General features: G+C 34.2%; 1 protein-coding gene across 1 annotated transcript; it reads right to left on the bottom strand.

Moving 5' to 3' along the window:
- Positions 1-2,097: 2,097 nt before the first annotated feature.
- On the bottom strand, positions 2,098-9,288 carry LOC107009752. The gene is made up of 3 exons (XM_015209095.1): positions 8,310-9,288; positions 7,974-8,223; positions 2,098-2,266 (listed from the first exon to the last, which is right to left on the bottom strand). Exons 1-3 carry the CDS (start codon positions 9,286-9,288, stop codon positions 2,098-2,100), a joined length of 1,398 nt encoding a protein of 465 aa, XP_015064581.1.
- Between the last annotated feature and the right edge of the window lie 7,251 nt (positions 9,289-16,539).

Raw genomic sequence — 16,539 nt, 5'->3', positions numbered from 1 at the left:
CCCTTAGGAACATTCTTCCCCGAATGACACTACACATCATTTTGAATCAAAGAGGGTATTTTCGAGAAACACATCAACATACTTGAAACTTTACTCTTTGTGAATATTTGACTCACAACTTACTCTGGATGATGCACATCACTCAAAGCTTATCTGAAGCTCAATATCTGAGGTTGATGAACTTCCTTCTCAATCTCACTTTAACTAAATGCACATCACAATTCATGCAACACAAAAAAATCATGTCAATTCTATACAAAAACAACAACATGAATGCAAGCATGAACTCATATTAACTAATACAGTGCGTATAAAACACACAGTTATGAAATTAAAACACCAAAACCGACTAATACACTAAAATTAAGAGTTTCATAAACAAAATCATACTTAGTAAGAGTATATCTAACCTCAAGAACTGAACAAGTGAGGGTAACGGGATCTCAATCGACTAGGTAAGACATCCAGGCTTAAGGTGTTCGGTCTTAACCTGTTGGCAATTTGGGCACTCCTCCACAAACTCAGAAATATCTCTCTTCATACCTTCCCACCAATAAATCTTCTTGAGATCATGATACGTCTTGAAACTCATTCGCTATGGACACAGAGTCTTATGAAGGAACTCCATGTTCTAAGTCATCGACTTTGATTAAGTGGTATAAATACCCCTTAGATAACATCTTATTGGCTTTAAGATGGGAAACTATTTGGCCTGTTGGATTTGAACTACGCCCTTCCCGTTCTAGCTCTAACTCATAAGGAAAATGAAACCTTACTACCCTATTTCGACAATCTATTGTAGCATAGCATTTATGGATACAATCCATACCAAAAATTATATCAAAGTCAAGAATGGTTAATTTTATTAGGTCAGCATAGGTAACTCTACGAACAGTCATTGGGCAATCTCTATATATTCTTTAAGCTCTAATGCTATCTCCTATGGGAGTACTAACTACAAAAGGTTCAAGCAAGATCTTAGGAAGCAAGTCAAATTTACTAGCTACTAGAGGAGTTACAAAAGACAAGGTGTATCCTGGATCTAACAATGCATACACGGGAAAAGAAATAACAAGCAAGTTACCAATTAACAACATCAACTAACTTTTCCTTCTCATCTCTACCTTCCAAAGCATAAAACCTATTCCTCTTGGAAGACTCAGATGCAGCAGTAGGATTAGGTCGAGGCTGAGTATATGCCTTTGCTTGATTATTCACATGTGGGAAGTCTTTGATCATATGCCCACACTCGCCGCACCCATACTAGGCACTCACCTCCATGCAAATGACCACACTTACCACACGACTCTCTGTCATACTGGGCATTTCTATCACTGCCCTACTTGGGGCCAGACTTGTCCCCTTTGGCATTAGTGTTCCTGGAAGGGGTAGGATTACCTGAGTGCTGGTGCCCCTTCTTGAACTTCGGCATGTCCTGGACTCCAAACGAACTCTTACTAGTGCTAGAACTATCCTGATTCGAGGGCTTAGGATTCTTGCCTTCTCGGCCTCTCTTCCTCATATGACTCTCCTCCACCTGCTGTGCATGTACCATTAACCTAGAAAGGTCCATGTTTTCATTCAACATGGCTGCCCGACATTTCTCCTCTAGATACTCCGATACACCAGTCATAAACTTGCTCATCGCATACCTGCTACTGGACACCATGGAAGAAGCAAATTTGGAAAGCTTAACAAACTTCAAGGAGTATACCTTGACTGACATACCTCCCTGACGTAGGTTGATGAACTCCTCAACCTTAGCCTCTCTCTTCTCTCTAGTAAAGAACCTCTCCAAGTATGTAGTCTTGAGAATGTCCCAAGTGATGGGGACTTCCCCTGGTGCTCGGCCATCTATCCACATCTCGTATCATACCTGAGACACATCCTTGAGTTGGTATGAAACCAACTCAGCCTTCTCCTCTTCATTAACACCGATGGCAAGGAGAATCTTGTGGACCTCGTCCACAAACTCCTGGGGATCCTCATTGGTTTTGGACTCGAAGTAGACTGGAGGATTCATCATGGTGAAATCTCCAGTCTACTATCCATGGTGCTAGCATGTGGGTTCTTGCTGGGAGCACCCTCTCTAGTGGACTAGATTATGATAGCATGTGCCTGAGCACTGATGGCTTGGTCCATCTGAACCAGTGCTGCTCTCACTTCTCCATCCGTCAACGCAGCTAGGTTGACATGCACTTGCACTCCAGAAGCTGGGGCTTGAGGAGAAGCTTGGTTTCCCCCAGTATCTGCTTCTCCACCTCTCCTACATATGTATCTTCTTGTGTTTATTTTTCAACGCGTATACACAAGAAGGAAATTAGATGCTAGAATGACACAAAATGTCAAAGCTCTACACAGCACGATAAACAGTACAAGAAGGGAAGATTCCTAACATCACTATGTCTATAATTCATGGTTGTGGAACTTCACAACCATAAGAAGAAACTATGCAACGTTGTTGTTTTGAGCCTTTGTTCCTAGGTAATTTAACCTCATGCTCTGATACCAAGTTTGTCACACCCGGGTCTTGGACCCTAGATGAGACCTGCATCGTTAACCTCTCAAAGGTCGCAGAAAAGACTCTTCTAAGGTTTCATCACAATCATTCCGTTAAATTTGCGGAAAAATTAAAACATTTTAACTTTAATGAAGTGTACTTAGACTTTATATAATTTCTACATAAGAGTGATATACTAATAACTCAATCTAAACAACCATCTATTAACAGACTGAACAACTGAAATGAAGAATTCATAATATTAATAATAATTGCCAAACCGACCTTAATATAAAAGCTTTGAGCAAATGTTTGAAATGAAACGCTAGGGACAACATCCAATGTCTATGCCTAATGTACTAAAGCTATAAATAAAATGTAGGCATCCTCGAACTCAAGAGGACCTACCAAAGAATGGAGGTACTAGTCCAAACAGTATATTCAATATTCTTTAAGGACCTGCACCTATAAAAATAGTAATAGTATATATGTTAGTACACACTTGTACTAAGTATGGGTGTATGCACATAAACGCATAAGGACTATGCATGATCAAGGAAATCTCTTCCTATAGCAACATGTCATTTGTTAAAAGTGAAGTCACTTTACTTTCCTAATTCGTTATTTATGAATCATGTTATGAATATTACATATTTTCATGCATTTAAAGCACACAACTCATTTTATATATGAACATAAGACCTTGGAATCATGAACAATATTTTAGAACAACTCGAGTTAAAGTTAATATTTTTGCTCCCTTAGGTCGAGAGATCCATTCCAAGACTTAGTTTATTTTTCAGTCTTTTTCTTCTTTTTGTTGTGTATTTCAATGATCTACTTTGATCGTATGTTTTACTTACGAGTGCAATTATTCATTGTAGTCTCATTCCTACAACGAATCGAGTAAGTAATCCAAAAGATTTGGCTACTCTACTCACAAGTTATTTCTTCCATTCTTGTTAAATTGGGAATGAAGTCTTTCTTCATAAGACAATCTTTAGTGGATATGCCCAATATTTGATCATTTTGGATAATATAAAGTTGCTCGGGCATATATATTCATATTATTGGCTAAGCCCATTACTTGATCATTTGCATAATATGAAGATGTTGGGGCTTATATTCATATATTTGGCTATGCCCATTATTTGATCATTATACCTACTTAGTTCACTTGTGAACTTACTTTTCTTCTTCTTTGATCTCATGTTCACTTTGAACATAATTTTCTTTCTTACTTACTTACTTTCTTAAAGAAATCTTTAGAATTTAACTTACTTAGATCATGTAAGCTAACATGAAATCCAGTGTCTTCCCCACTCTGAAAAGAGATGGTTCACCAGTTAAAGTGAAACTAGATCATGTGAGTTAACATGAAATCCAGTGTCTTCCCCACACTGAAAAGAGGTGGTTCACCGGCTAAAGTGAAATTGAATCTGGAGCATTTAACCGACATAGATCATGTTAGCTAAACATGAAATCCAGTGTCTTCCCCACACAAAAAAGAGGTGGTTCACCGGCCAAAGTGAATCTGAATACTACCTAGCACTCTTAGGTTGAATCCACTGGCTAGTACCTATGCTGGAAACATAGTTCAAAGACTAGAAGATTTCGGAGACTCTTATCCACCTTGGTGGTAGTCTCATCTCATAAGACTTACATGTGCTTGCACAAGCTCATTGCTAGTCTATTGGTGATTTGCTCAATTTCTTATACTTTACATATTTTAGAGTTCACTCATGCATTATGGAAGCTTGCTTATAGTATGAGGTAATTAGCTCAATGGATGACTTGTCATTCCTTTTTTTACTTGATGCATGTGAAATTAAGTCATACATTATCATTATGGTGTGAATGAGACTTTTCCCACGATTTATAACACCCTCTTATGTGAGTATCTTTTACATAATTGTTTAGGTGCAAGTTAGACTTGTCTCACTTCCTTTAACACCCCATCCTATGTCAATTTCATAACGCATAAGCTTTTAGTTATTTCATTACTCACCTTATCTTGTTCAACGTTCTTTGGTAGTCTTGTACCATTCTTTATGAAAGTTGTAAGGACTTAATCAATGTGCTATTATATTCACAAATTCATTTAGATAGGGTATGTTGGAACTTGTCCCAATCATTTACATACCCTGGGTTATGAGTTCATTGAGTTAAATCTCAAGTCAATCTTTAACATATATTTGGCCTCACAAAAGACATCATAATTTACATTGGCCATATATGATTGGTTTGACTTAAATATTGGCCACTTCAATTACATATTTTGGAAATAATATTGTTGGCCAATTTATTGGCATAAGCCAAACTTTCACAAATTATAGTAATCTAAACCTTCATTTTAAGCAAGCCAACTTTTAACATTTAATTAGCTTATAAGAACAATTCAATTATAGATTGGCCAAGCTATAAAGTTGATTTAGCATTGAAGATTTATTTACTAGATTTGATTCTCATTCTTGTTTCTTCTTGGAAACATTGCATTCCAAACATTTACAAACATATTTACTGTAAAACACAATCAGTAATTGAAAATTTCATTCTTTTCAATAGTAAACTGAATTTCATAAATGACTTACTACAATTTCATCTTCTCAAACACAATTAGGCATTAATCATACGGATCTAACCTATAGGTCTCATTCAACATTATCAAATCAAGAAACCTACACATAATGATCAGTTAGAACCACATACCAACAACATGCTCGATATTTACTCTATATAAACTACTAGAATCGAAAATAGGGAGAACTAGGGAGATTGCGACAATTTCATTAGGAACAACCCTAGTTTCGATTTTGTTGAATTCAAAATGTTTGAAAAGCTTCTTGGGGAAAGGAATCCAAGAGAGAAAACCCATACCTTACTGTAGAATTTAATCTACAAAGATCACCCCGTACTTTGCACGAAAAATCTTGAAGAACTGCCTTGAAATCGCCTAAGGAGGATTGTTCACTACTTTTCTTACGTTTGTTTTTGTTTTTGAGTTGTGAGGATTGTTACCTAGTTAAACGTGAGTCTTAGCCTTAGGAACTGAATATTGACTAATTAACCTGAGGATAATTAACTTAATTAAATACTTAATTAGCTAATTACCAAAATGCCCTTCCTAAATTGACTAAAAATAGGAGAGCATTTGACTTAGCCAAATCTGAAAATTCGCTAAGGTGTCTCAGCTTGACCATGAATTTTTAATTAATTAATTCAGTTGCTAATTTAACTAATTAAGTGACCTAGGGTAATTACTAAAGTACCCCTAAATCACTAGGACCATAACAAACCCCTTTGGACCACCCTAGGTTAGGTACTAGGATGTTTCTTTAATTAGTTACTCGGCTAGTGTCACTAAGTTATGTCTTAGGACTTCGGGTACACTGGTTAGTTTTTTTAAGTTAATATTAGGTTAGTTAGTTAGTTATGTTAGTTAGAGCCTAGAGTTTGCATGCGCCGTCCCCCTAACCGCCCAAACCAAATTCGGTTGGGCTAGGTTGCTTGTATCATGGATGGTTAGCACATGTGTTAGACATGTGCTTGCACATGTGTTGCTGCACATTTCTTGTCCAAGGACTCTCACTATGTCCTTGGGCACTACTTATTCTACATCATTTTAAATGATCATGTGCTATGGTACCTAGGCTTCGCACTTGGATGCCTCATACCTAATGTGCTAAGAAATCAATGTTATTAGCTTAGGGTCTTCATTGCAGGTACAATTCCTAAACAAGCTTGGATTGGAGCATCTCAACATCAAAGTGTTTTTAAGTTACTTGTTAATACATAGAAATTGGCTAACACCCTTAAGCCAATATGCTCTAACATGCCCAATATTAATCAATATTGGGTATTGGGATGCCAATGTAACCCAATGCATATTCTTAAAAACTAATAGGCTCTTCAGTAGACAAGAACATTTTTGGAATGTTACATTTCAAACTTGATTAAGAAACTCAAGAAAATAGACACCTTAACAATAAAGTTTTTCAGCAGAGAGTCGAGAAATGGAGAAAATTTTGAGCCATCAGTCTTGCTGATTTCTGCGCAAGTTTATTAGGGATTTTCCTTAAAATAATTGATCTGTTATGGGTCAAAAATGGTCACCCACTATTAACCCATATTGACCATATTTATGTGGGATTTTAAATAAGCTGAAATTCATATTTAACCATTTAGAAATTGGGTGATCCAACTTATTTAATTTGGACAAACTAGGTTGATTTCATAAATATGGGTTGAAATTGTCACCCCTAATCATAGTCACATCATATAATCATTATGAAATAATAGTTATTCATGAATCAAGAAGAGAATGTGTCTGGTTAAGGTTTATGAAACATCTCATTCGAGAAAAATATGGTATGGAGTGTGATAAAGTATCCACCACTTTATATGAAGACTAGTCAGAGCCACGTGCGTTGCACGTGTGAGCCATGTTCAGTTATATCATTTTTTGTGCAGTTACTTGGAACGCAATTTTGTCATGAATGGGTAAATTATTATTGATGTAGTAGAAGCATGGATTGTGTTTATTAGTCTTCTGATGATTAAATGAGCTATTAGTGATCTTGTATAGTGAATTAACTTATGAATTTAATAATAAGCAAGAACAACAACATGCAGTTAATGTGAAGTGTCAAATCAGAAGTACAAAAGTATTGTAAATAATTAATAATACTAATGTTAAAACATTATAATAGAATACAATATTAAGAAAGCTGATAATAGTACTTTAAGAACTATTATGAATGTGACATTAACGCACCGAAGACTATGGGTTGCTGAACAATTCATTATGTTTGCATAGGTTTGTCTCTGTCTTCTAAACTTGAGGTTTGAAGCAATGTAATGTTGTTAGTACTTACTATCTGTAAATATTTAATTATCTTTGTTAGAATGTCCATATATGTATATAGGGTTATCGTACCTAAAAAAAACTTCCTTATATACGATGTTTTTTTAGTATGTTTCCTTTTTTCGTTTTGGGTTGCTCTGTTAGGACAAGTACTTTTTTGTGGACATAGATATTACTCTTGAGAGCGCCACGTACAATTGACCACGTGAGAAAACATGTTGGGGAAAATACAAACCAATATTTGAATTGTTTGACCTTGGGCTTTATTTATAGTCATTGCAAAGCAAAAGCATACTAGGAATTGCTTTCGAATGAATTTAAATAGATATCCTTCATTTTCTGGTGGTGATAGGTGTATTCTGGGAAGAAACAAATGTTTTGTTGCAAAATAACAACTTGATATTTTTGCATGCAGGATATTTTTGGAGAAGCCTCGACATATCATTCGTGTATCATTGCATAAACCATTTGAAGTGTCTAAATTCCTTAGCAACATGATAGATGCATTTTCCTTTCAATTCTAACCTGTATTTAATAAGATATGTCAAAATCTATTCATTTTTATACTTTTAACACCTTTTGTAACTTGTAATGTATTATCTTCAATACCTATATGGCGGGAGTCCGTTTGGTGTTAAAGTATTTAGATATTCTTCTTGGTAATAGTTGTTGGTGCCATCTTCTGCTGAGTCAAAGTTGTTGAATATCTTACTTTCACCTGGGAACTGGGATATTAACTTGTCATTAAGTTTATCCACATGATCATTTATGCTTGCTAAAATAGCTCTTTCAGTGACATATTTTGCCATTCCAGCATTTTCTTGCAGGTTTTGAAATATCTCTTTTATTATGGACTCTTCTGGAATTACATCCTGAGAATGTTTGATAGTTAACTGTTCTGGGAGAAGGATTAATTGTCTCTTATTGTTGGTTCATCACTGTTACCCGCTCTAAGTAAGAACTCACTGAATGTTGGATTTGTTCTTGCTCTCATATTTCTTGTAAATTGAATCTTCTCCATCAAAGGCCAGAGATATGATTTGACTAAGCTTGCATTCACAATTTCTGCTCTAGTTGATTTTGGACTTACTAAAAACACTTGTCGAAAATATCCTCCAAAAATCAAGACTTTTCCATCGAATGGTTCATCGATGACCATTGTGTCTCTAAAGCTCCTGTCTACTATTTCTATTGTTTGTCGTCTGTCCATTGGTGCTTCATCCCGTATAATCATCTTTGCTTTTTTAATCAATTTGTCAGCACCACTTTGCTTTGACATGTTTGTCATAGTTGATTCATTTGTTTGAAGTGGGATCTCAAACCTCGAGTGTGTTGTACGTCCTCCTGGTAAGATTGAAGCTGCTACGCCACAGGTTGTTGTTACCAAACCAATCATACCTCTTGATATAACATTGGCAAGTAATGCACGATATAGATATGTTTTTCCAGTTCCCCCAAGTCCATCCACAAAAAATATTCCAGTTGTTCCAACATCGATTATTTGCATTATTTTTGTAAAAGCATGATGTTGTTCTATATTTAATTGTGATTGTGAATCATAATCTTCTGTTGGTATTTGCACATATATTTCTTCATTTATTTCTCTACATTCTGATGGACCAACTTCGATGAAATTGTCATCTGGTTGTGGAATGTGATGTATGCCTATGCTCTTGCCCATACTTTGCAAGAAATCATTAATATTATTTAGAGTAAACTGTAGTATAGTATTGTGTGAGTTGACATATAGCTTGTTGAAGTCCTCAGACATATCTTCATAAAAAGTATCCCAGAGTTTTCTAATATACATTGGGTTACAATGAACCAAAATTGTAGCAAACAAACTTCTGAGAGCAGATGACATTTTGAAGAAAACAGCCTCTCTTAAACATTCTGATATGTTGTTGTCGGACTCAGATGACATTCCAGGAAAATGTGTATTATTATGCTTTAATATGTGTACCTGAATGTTTTCCTAGCAAATGTAGTTGAAGGTTGATGAATGTAGGTTGCATTTCAGTCAAGTTGAATTCATATATTCTCCATAGTGCCTCATGGAGTGAGACCCATCGCGCATCTTGCAGTGTTTTTATTTCGTCAATAACATTTTCACCATCATCAGATTTAACATAAACTTCACACCGATCATGACCTTTATATGTATACTTGTATAGATACTTTATTGCTTTGACTCCTGAGCAGACCTCAACATTAATGTAACAATTGTATCTTGTAAGCAGATAGGGGCTATAAGGTACCACCCATTGATTTGTCATATTCATTCCACGAACAATCTCTATTCTTCCATCAATTCTTATTTTATAAATTGGATATCCATCCTTTGCTTGGATTTATTTATTGTTGTATGGCCTTGGATGTCCATTTTGCATGCATGTGTTTGTTGGACGTTTGTTTCCACATGGACAATGCATCATATGCTTGAGCACTAATTTATGCAAGATAGGATGCTCATATTTATCTGGAATCTTTGCTGAGATAAACCTATCGTATTGATCTCCTAATTTGATCTTGTTCCCTTCTTTTATATGATAAGGAGGTGTATATGTGGTAGTCCCCGTTTTTGGAATCCTACCACGAATACATAAGCAACAACAATTCCAAATATATCTTTCATGAAAATTTGGTCTTTTAGATCTTGCAACTTAGCTCTGAATACTCTTGTCACCAAGTCAGGTCTATCTTGAGGAGTCTGTCCGGGGCACAATTATTGTTGGATTTCAATCCAGTTAGGATTGCACGTCTTTGTTATAAACAGATCTGGCCTGCCAAAATGTTGTACCAAAGACATTGCATCCATATAGAATTTTTTCATATCTTTTGGTCCCCTAATAAAAGATGATGGAAGTAGTATTCTTTGCCCAATTCTATCTCCCCTGCATTCTCCCGCGCTGACACTATCAACAATACCTTGATAAACCTCTCTTCTAAAATTTGATTGTTCCTTTCTGAAATATTCTAACCTTGTTGTTTCCAATTTTATGTACATGTCAACCACAAATTGTTGTAGTAATCTTCCACATAGTAGTAATACAGACCTCTCTGTTTCTCGTAGTTGTAGCTTATAACAATAGTACTCTCTGCAAAAAAACATTTCCCTTTGTCTCGCGGAGGACATCTACAAGAGTAAAAAATCATATTGATATTTTATTTATTTTATGTTACTTACCATTTGGTATAATAGAAAAGTGTATTTTCTATTATAATTGTATTTTGACGTCTTTGATAGTATTATTTTTTATCGTGTATGTGGTTTTAATCAGTTGCTAACTTGTGAAGAACATGACTAAATTTTTGCTATAAGAGGGCATAAGGTGATATATTTTACCTTGATCCTCATTGGCTAATATTGCATCAGCTGATATGAATGTTTGAATATGATTGCTTATAGTTGGGGAGTGAGAACTTCTTCTGTGAGGTAATCTTTTGATCTATTTTTTATTCCTTGATGTCATCCACCTTCACTTATTGGGAATAACAAAGGATATAGTAGAGGATCATAACAACCGAAATAGTGTTTTACTCTATGTTTGTACCCTGAGTGCTTATGAACATTATTTCTCGGTCAAAAGGTGTATTTGAATTATTTCCATCTATCCAAATTGCTGCTACTTGGCTTATTGAGGGTGTGTTGTACACTCGTTGATCCAAAGAGGCATTCGAAGTTGGAAATTGTGAAAACTTGTCTGGTCTTTTAATTGGCAAAATATTTGTGCGTATGAGTTACCCTTCATTACCTGCTTGATTTTTTTTTTGCAATTTGGTCTGAAAGAATTCCTTCATTCACCTTCGATAGCCTGCTGGTCAACTCGTTGTCTGTATCAAAGAAGTATAGTTGGAAGTAACATGGATTACTGTCACGCGGTACCAATGATGGTAGATCGTGATAAATTTGGCCTTGTTCCCTGAATGTGTACACTCCTTTTCTTGCAGATGCTACTTTCTTATCCAGGTTAACACCAAAAGATGTAAAAACAAAGATGCTATTATGCATGAATATTTTTGCGGAACTCTATGGCGTCCGGAGTAGATGCCACAAACATTTCATATAGTTCTGTTGGTGCTTCAGTGTTTGTCAATTTTATATATTCGTTTACATAACAAAATATTGGAGGTTCATGTTCCAATCTTTTTGCAACACAATAAATGCATTCTGGAACGATTTTCCGCACGTGCAGATATGACAAAGATAAGTCATAAGTAACAGTTCCTACATATATAAATATTGGGAGAGATATATGTTAAAAATCTATTTTCATAAATGTATTGAATGGTAGATATGAATAGAGTTTTTCTAATGTACCTCCAACTTCAGACTCTTCAGATAATGCTCTAAATAGCCAATTAATTTTAGGCTGCTTTTTCAAACGTTCATGTTCATCTTTTAGATGTCTTATTGTTTGGATTGCTAATATATATTTATCCACTCTTCGCAATGCGCTTCGCAATTGACTTTTCTCTATAAGAACATTTTTTTGTACATTTAGACAAAGGATGTAATACTTATGTATGTATGTATGCAAATATGTTCGCGTTGAAAATTACTCATGTATGTTAGATTTTACATGATTATATAAGTTCTTACCTGTGTTGCTCAAATCATTTTTTGTGTGGTTGTCATGCTGATCAGTTTTACTGGTAGAAGGAATGTTTTTTCCTTTATCAACTACTTGATTTTGCATGAAAGGAGTGTTGGTATTTGTATCCTCTGCGAAGTGAAGTGAATAGAAGGGTTAGATTTTATTTTGAACTATGATAACTACTTAACATATTAAATTTGCCTCGATGTTGGTTGTGTGTCATTATTGATTTGATGGTGATGAATTTCGGATTGTTGGTATGACACTTCTCTTAGCTAGTCCTATTTAGCATATGTAATATTTGCAGTGATTTAGAATATAGCAAAATCATTAATGGAAATTGAAGTCATAAATTTGACCTATATAGAAAATAGAAATCGATTATTCTTAATTTATATATATATATATATATATATGAATGATATAATACATATAAGGTAGGATGTATGCATACCTTTTTTTTGTATGCGGATATACATTGCTGCAGAAGATTGTTGTTGATCTGTTTTCAAGAAATAAATCACATACAATCAATGTTTAATGGAGCAGTTAACCAAATTCATCGATATAGGAGAAAGTAAGTTAAAAATAAAAGCGATGTTAGGTGAAGTTGTTCGGTGATAAAAGGTAAAGTAGCTTTTAAATATTAGGATAATAATAAGCATTGTTAGTTAAAAATAAGGAAATTTTAAATCAGCTATAAATTAGTTTTTTTCCTCTTTGATCTTCTTTTCCATTGGATATGGCATGATGTTTTTTCCTCTAACCTTCCTGGTCCTTTTTCTTTGTAGTTTAATTAGTGGGATTTCGTCATCACTTTCAGCTGGTACATTCTATTTTTCTACCTCATGTATCCTCACTCTCTGTGGATTTTCATTTGCAATGACTTACTTAATTTTCTTAGTACTCTTGCATCTATTTGCTTTTTGTGGGTTTTTAGTGTCAATTTCAACAACTGCAATATCTTTTCAACATGAGGTATGCCTGCAACTGTTTTTTTTATTTTTCATCATCACTTAGTTTCTTCATCCTCTTGCTTCTCTGTTTTTTAATTGGCATTTTAACCTCGGTTCTGCTAGTAATTTTTTGGAAACTTCATGTCATCTCAATAGCTATCACATTCATATTTGTCTCAACATCTGGGAATTTACTATCAATCTTGACAAGAATACTGAATTCTTTCCCCTTACTCAATACCACCTTGCAATAGTATGATGATTCTTCTTTCTGTGGAATAGGAAACCCTATATATTAGTCTTTCAGTTGAAATAGGGTAACATTATTTATATAGGCCAATTTTTCATAGAGTAAGTGATTACCTTTTCAGATATAGACAGAACATACTCCTTACGTCACAACCAAGATAGTATTTTGCAGCATCAAACACTGTAATACTTAGATATTGATCCTCAGTAGTGACATCAATCTTTAACCAATATCTAAATCAAATTGGATAATTTAATCAGTATGACGTTAATTATTTGACAGCGATATAGTAAACTCATCAGTTAATAATTATTTTTTTCATACATCTAGTAGAGTAAAGCAATTTTTGTTGTTGGTTGTTTGTGTAGTTTACCTCGCCACGGGCTGTTTGCATTAGTCTACTCGGCATTAGACTTATGTCAATCTTTTGTGACTTCATGTTGTCATTCCTGAAATTTTTAAGAAATGAAAAAAACTATTAATAACGTAGCATGTGGGTAGCCTCTGAGTAAGTGCAATGAAACATGTATTACTTACCATTCTTGGAGATTGTTCGCTTTTTCAAATTATAGATTTCTAAGCAAACTACTAACAGGAGTTGTGGAAAGGACAAAATCCCCTATTTTGACAAGAGTAATTAATTAGTGATAATTTAATGTACTTTGAAACTTGACTTAAATATATCGAGTGTGGAGATTTATACCTTGATAAATGGATGATTTCACATCACAAAAGGCAAGCACTGGTTTGTCACTTTCAAGGCTTTGTAACATTTGACCTTCGATTTCAGCGAAGTCTCACCATAAAGTCATGACTTTTCGATCATAACTATACATGTAACCAAAAATGTTTTTATGATAAATGCTTATTAACGTGAATTATTTTATGTAGGATGCTATAAAAAGTATATGTTACCTTTCGTTTGTAATGATTACTTCGCGTCTAATGCTTCGTTCTTCTACAGTTAGTGCTTTTACTGTGAGTAAAATACACACCACATCTAAACAAAACAATGTGTTACAAAATACCAATTTTCTTTATGTATGGAACAAACAACAAACATTTAGTGAAATTTACCAAACAAACTCCCATTAGTGTTTTTTTCGACTTCATCAAATGAAATAAATCCATTTGAAAATTGTTCCATCTTAAATTGACTTTTGTCCTCAACGACCTCTGTGTTGTTCATGAATGCTAGTTCGTGCTCCTTATGCACAAATAAGAAGTTTGGTTTAGGTCCATTTAATTTTTTATTTATAATGTAGTAACTTTGGTTAGGTATAAAAGACTTGTTCCATGTATGAACATCTTTATTGAAAAGAGTGATTTGTATTTTTGTACCCTGTGGTAAGGACCATAATCATTAGAGTTCCAAAAGAAGTCAACATATTAAATAATGAATATAACAAAATATTAAAATAGAATTACCTCTTCCTCATCTAATATCAGCTGCCAACGAATACCCTCACCGTTTGCATTTTTATACTCTTTTGTTAAGCTTCGTCGAATGACTAAGACTTTAATAACCCATTTTGTTGCATGTTTCTTCAACTTGCTAATTGGTAGGCACTGGTTCTCAAGCTCTTCTACACTTGTCATTGTATTGTTGTAGTAGCTAGGATGTACTAATAAAATATATTTTGTGACGTAAATGCAATTGATTTTTATAAAATTAGTGTTCTTTTGGTCTAACAATAACGATGATCAAGAATGTAATATTCATCAAGGATAAAATATTTTTTCTTGTTTAATTTTAAAAGCGAGCAACTTCAACTAACAATAGTACAAAGATCACATTAATTCAAGCAAGTTAATCTAGGGTGGATAAATGTTACCAATTTTGGTGTTGCCGAAAGCAAGAAACCTGTTAAAAGTATTAGAACATGAAGAGATAATAAACGTAAATTAAATATAAGTAAATCAATAAAAAATTAACATATTATTATAAGTATTTATCTAAATGTTTAATAATATGATGAACTTGTACAAATGAAATCTCATTTTCTGAAGAAATAATTCACTCTCAAAAACACCTGGTAGTCCGACCCAAGAAGTACTTTACAATATTTACTAATCAATTCTCCAAGGGCTTAACATAGATTAAAAGTTGTTCGAAGTTTATTATTCAAATAGTCACTCAACTATATCATAGCTATCTACCTGTCAATTCTCCAAAGCTTACCATATGTGTGAAGTTTATTACTCAATAAAGTCATTACAAATAGCGGAGTAATAGAAACAAAATTTGATCATATAAAAAATCTCAATGTTGGCTGAAAAAAACAGCTAAAATAATTTAAGGACGACCATTTACTTGGTGTTGACTGTACTCACAATAAAACATTTAGTTTTCTAGGTTCCATTTGAAGTGAATGTTCTTTTCGCATAGCATACAAAAAAAACCAAAATGTTATTGACTCAAGTAGTTTCTGGAAAATTTCATGTTATGCAATAAGTAATTTTGTTTTGTTGTTATTAAATTTATGTGGATGTGATGCAAGGAGCATGATCGATGGAAGGAGTAAGTTAATAAATGGGGAAACACTGGTATCTGCTGGAGAAAAGTTTGAAATGGGATGAAGGGTTAAACAGATATGTAGGTATATGGTATTACAAATTAAGTCCTCGAACAGTTGTATGGGTTGCTAATTGGAATGATTCGATTCAGTATCCAATAAAAAAATAAGGAGATTGTTTCGATTGTCGTTTAAGATGGTAACCTCAAAATTTTGAATTCAATTAGTGGATACAGTTATATCTCCTCAGGAGTAGATGGTAACTGGTGTTAAAGCAGAGTTGTTGGATACAGGGAATTTGATTTTATTTGATAAATTAGGAACTAAAATATGGCAGAGTTTTTGGTATCCAACGAATACTTTCCTTCCTGTTATGAATATGGAGAGTCTGTAATTAACTTCTTGGGAAGGATCTGGAAATTGGAAAGACAAATTTAAAGTAGATCAAGGAGACAACAAAAAATATGTGATGGTTGAGAACGGAGGGGGTACTCACTTGCAAGGGTCCTTCTTTTTATCCAATAATTCAGTTGAAGTGAGAAGAACATTATTCAATAATTCAGTGGAAGAGACAAGAACATTGTTCAATAATAATCGTAATTTTACTCCGATTGTTTTCTCATTCTTAGCCAATCATAGTAATAAATATTTTATTTTCGAGTACCAGACTCCTAATGAACTCCTCCGAGAAATACAATTCTACTTTTTGGATAACAAGAGTGGTAGTCCTTGTTATGGTCTGCCCCAAAAGATAAATGTGACGAGTTCAGAAAATGTGGGAAATTTTAGATTTGAAATAACAATGAGAGGCAAGTGTGCAGATGTTTGCCTAGGTTTCAGAGTGATCCTCGAGTC

Source organism: Solanum pennellii, chromosome 2, assembly GCF_001406875.1.
Source record: "Solanum pennellii chromosome 2, SPENNV200".
Classification (NCBI taxonomy): domain Eukaryota; kingdom Viridiplantae; phylum Streptophyta; class Magnoliopsida; order Solanales; family Solanaceae; genus Solanum; species Solanum pennellii.
Note: the sequence above shows the minus strand (reverse complement) of the source record. Positions and strands in the feature narration are given on the sequence as shown.

Coding starts and splice junctions, on each gene's coding strand:
- LOC107009752 (XM_015209095.1), bottom strand. CDS start 9,288: ATGTCATCTGAGTCCGACAACAACATATCAGAATGTTTAAGAGAGGCT. Junction 8,224..8,309: donor TGAGTTCTTACTTAGAGCGG/GTAACAGTGATG, acceptor ATGTAATTCCAG/AAGAGTCCATAATAAAAGAG. Junction 2,267..7,973: donor AACGGACTCCCGCCATATAG/GTATTGAAGATA, acceptor ATACATATGTAG/GAGAGGTGGAGAAGCAGATA.